At 62.0% G+C, this 2,878-nt stretch overlaps 1 protein-coding gene across 1 annotated transcript; it reads right to left on the bottom strand.

The window, feature by feature from the left end:
• Window positions 1-88: 88 nt before the first annotated feature.
• Window positions 89-2,624, bottom strand: LOC104530803 (centrosomal protein of 131 kDa-like; the record flags this gene model as incomplete). The annotated part of the gene is made up of 6 exons (XM_010175502.1): window positions 89-163; window positions 283-343; window positions 1,538-1,734; window positions 1,822-1,999; window positions 2,321-2,463; window positions 2,550-2,624. Coding segments are annotated over 6 exons (729 nt in total), but the record flags the coding sequence as incomplete, so codon positions are not given.
• Window positions 2,625-2,878: the final 254 nt, after the last annotated feature.

The following is a 2,878-nucleotide window of genomic DNA, read 5'->3' as shown; positions in this document are numbered from 1 at the left end:
AGGGGAGGGAAGGGAGAGCCCAACGCCTGCCCCACACCCAGGGGGGTCCGCTCCCCCCGAGCACCCCCGGCCCTGCGCAGCACGGTGGTCATTGATCAGCCAGCAGCTGCTTTCGCTGTTGCTCCAGGAGGGCTTCCAGGTGATCGGCTCTTTGCACGGCCACCTGCAACAGAGCACAGGGAGGGAGAGCTCGCTGTGCCCGGGGGGAGCTCGCTGCACCCCAAAGGAGAGCTGCACCCCGGGGCACGGGGGGGGTCAGGGCAGGCTGCCCCCCTCACTCACCTCGTACTGCTTCCGCAGGCTGCTCACGCTCTCCTCCTTCCTCAGGACGGCCGTCTTCACCCTGAGCAGGACACAAAGAGGCTGAGGACCCCATCCCTGGTGCCCAGCCCCAAACACCAGGCTGGCCCTGCACCCCAGGAGGGGATTTTCAGGACAGGGGGAGGCACAGCCCCTCTCCCCCCAGCCAGGGAGAGCAGCAGCTCTGGGCTCAGGGTGCTTTACACACCAGAAGCACCTTTATTTCCTTGGTGAGTGTCACATAGTTTGGATCAAATCATCTATAGGAAGAAAGGGACATGGGCTTCACCAGACTTAATTAATTAACAAGACCACAGGGAGGGGAGTTTCAGTTTCTTTCCGTTTCTCAAGCCCATGGTTGCTGCCTCATGGCTGGACTCTTCCACAACAGCTCTCGGAGCATCAGACTTTCTGTGCTTCAGCCTTTGCCAGGCTGTAGGGAAGGGACCGAAGGGGAAAGGGGACCCTTGTTATCTCACACTGGGTACAACCTTGGCTCTGAGCGAGTGGGATCACCCAGCAGGACCTGGGAGAGCCAGCGAGCTCTGTGCACTCGTACAAAAACCTCTTGTTACCGCTGGTGGTAGCAGCTCAGACACAGCCAAGCCCCACAGCACAGCCCCAGAGCCCCTGCTCCCCACAAACCAGGTCTTGGGGTGTTGTGCAGCCGACAGACACAGGCCCCAGCATGTTTTGGGACACCACAGCTGCCCTCGACCTCTGTGGCTGTGCAGTGAGCCCTGACCCAGCAGCGGGCTGCTCCCTCCCCTACAGTCAAGGTGGGAAAAGTGTGTTGCCTGGTGCTTCAGAGCAGCAAAACTGCAGAGGAAGGTGCTGTGGCTGCTGTCACAGGTATCGTGTGCTGCCCACGGTGCAGCCCCCCAGGAGCTGACCCTCAGCCCAGCAGCTCGCAGTGCTCCTGCCAGGGAGGAAATGCAAAGGGAGCTGTGTGCCCTGGCCCCTTTGCACTGCTCCAGCTGCCCCTGGGACACTCATGTCCTCCAGGCATGCAAGGGAGCAGCCCTGGGGACAGCATGACACAGAGCAGGCTAGAAGTCATAAAGGTCAGAGGATTCACAGTGGCTGAGCAGGCAGCCAGCCTGGGTGAAGACTCTGCTGCCCATTTTGCCCTGAAGCCATGCCTGAGGATGCAGCACTGCGGACACGCTCCTGCAACGCACCCCAGGCCAGCTCTGCGCCTGCAGCCCCACTGTGAGCCCAGCCCAGGCAGCCTCACCTCCTGTGAACCTCCTCCAGCTCTTTGTCCTTCTCCCGCACTACCCTGTCCAGCTCCAGGCGCTGCCGGGTTCTCATCTCCACCATCTCTGCCTTGAGCCGCTTGTTCTCCTCCTCTGCTCCCACCAGCCTGTCAGCAAACTCCTGCCGGATCACTTCTGCCAGGCTGCTCTGCTCCTGGGCCAGCTGGTCCCTCATCTGCAGCAGGGCACAGAGGTGACATCAAGGTGCTGACAGGCACAGGGGGGACAGAGCCAGAGCCCCCCGGCTCTGCTCCCCACTCACCTTCTGGATCTCCTCCACCTCCTGCTCCTTGTGCTTCAGCAGGCCCTGCAGACGGATGCTCTCCCCTTCCAGCTCTGCCAGCCGCCCCTTCAGCTCGTTGCAGCGCTCCTGCAGCTTCCTCTCAGACCTCTCCAGCTCCTGGAGCTCCACCTCGTACTTGTCTCGGATCCTCTTAATCCTAAAGGGAGGAAAGGACAGGCAGCCTGGCTCAGCCCAGCACGGACCATCCCCAGGCACCTTCATGCTGCAGGAGGGACCACGACACAGCAGCAAAGGGAGGGATCTGCCCCACAGGAGATCCAGGGCTGTTCTCTCAGCAAGAGGCAAACTTTGCCCCTGCCAGCCACTCCTTCCAGCACTAACGCTGCTCACACCCACAAGCTGTGGTGTCCAGAGCTGGCTGGAGAGATGTGCAGGGCTCGGGGGACACAGGAAGGGGATGGGGACCAGCCCGTGAGGAACTGGGACTCGCAGGCTCCCTCCTCCCTCTCCCCCTGACCTGTTCTCTGCTGCCCTCTCACACTCCTCCTTGGCCGAGGACATGTCAGCCTCCAGGCGCTGGATCACCAACTCGATCTCTTTGTCTCTCTCCTTCCTCACCTCCTCCCGCAGCTCCCGCTCCCGGGAGGCCAGCCAGGCTTCCTGGGGACAGGGATGGCAAACGTTGCCTCAATCCCTCCCAGATCCCGAGGGTGGGACCTTTGGAGAAGGGCAGCCGTTGCTGTTACCTCCTTCTTTACGTAGTTCGCCTCCCAGGCTTGCTTCTCAATTTCCAGTTGGTCTTTCAGCACCTTCACTTCCGCCTGTGGAGAGACAAGAAGCCAACTGCTCAGCTCTGGCAGCTGCAGCATCCCACACCGGTCAGGAGCAGCCCCCCGGCACCGCCCCGGTGAGGGCAGGGGGCTCAGCGGTGCCAGCGCACGTCACCGCAGCCACGCGCTGGGGACCAGACCGCTCACACCCAAGGACAGCAACCCAGGGCCCAGAGGTGAGGGGGAAACCAGACCTGATGCCTCCTCTCCTGCTCCTCCTTCTCCTTTGCGTACTCCTCCTTCAG

The sequence above is a fragment of the Antrostomus carolinensis genome, unplaced genomic scaffold (genome assembly GCF_000700745.2).
Source record: "Antrostomus carolinensis isolate BGI_N321 unplaced genomic scaffold, ASM70074v2 scaffold34310, whole genome shotgun sequence".
Lineage (NCBI taxonomy): Eukaryota > Metazoa > Chordata > Aves > Caprimulgiformes > Caprimulgidae > Antrostomus > Antrostomus carolinensis.
This window is presented reverse-complemented; position numbering and strand designations above follow the sequence as displayed.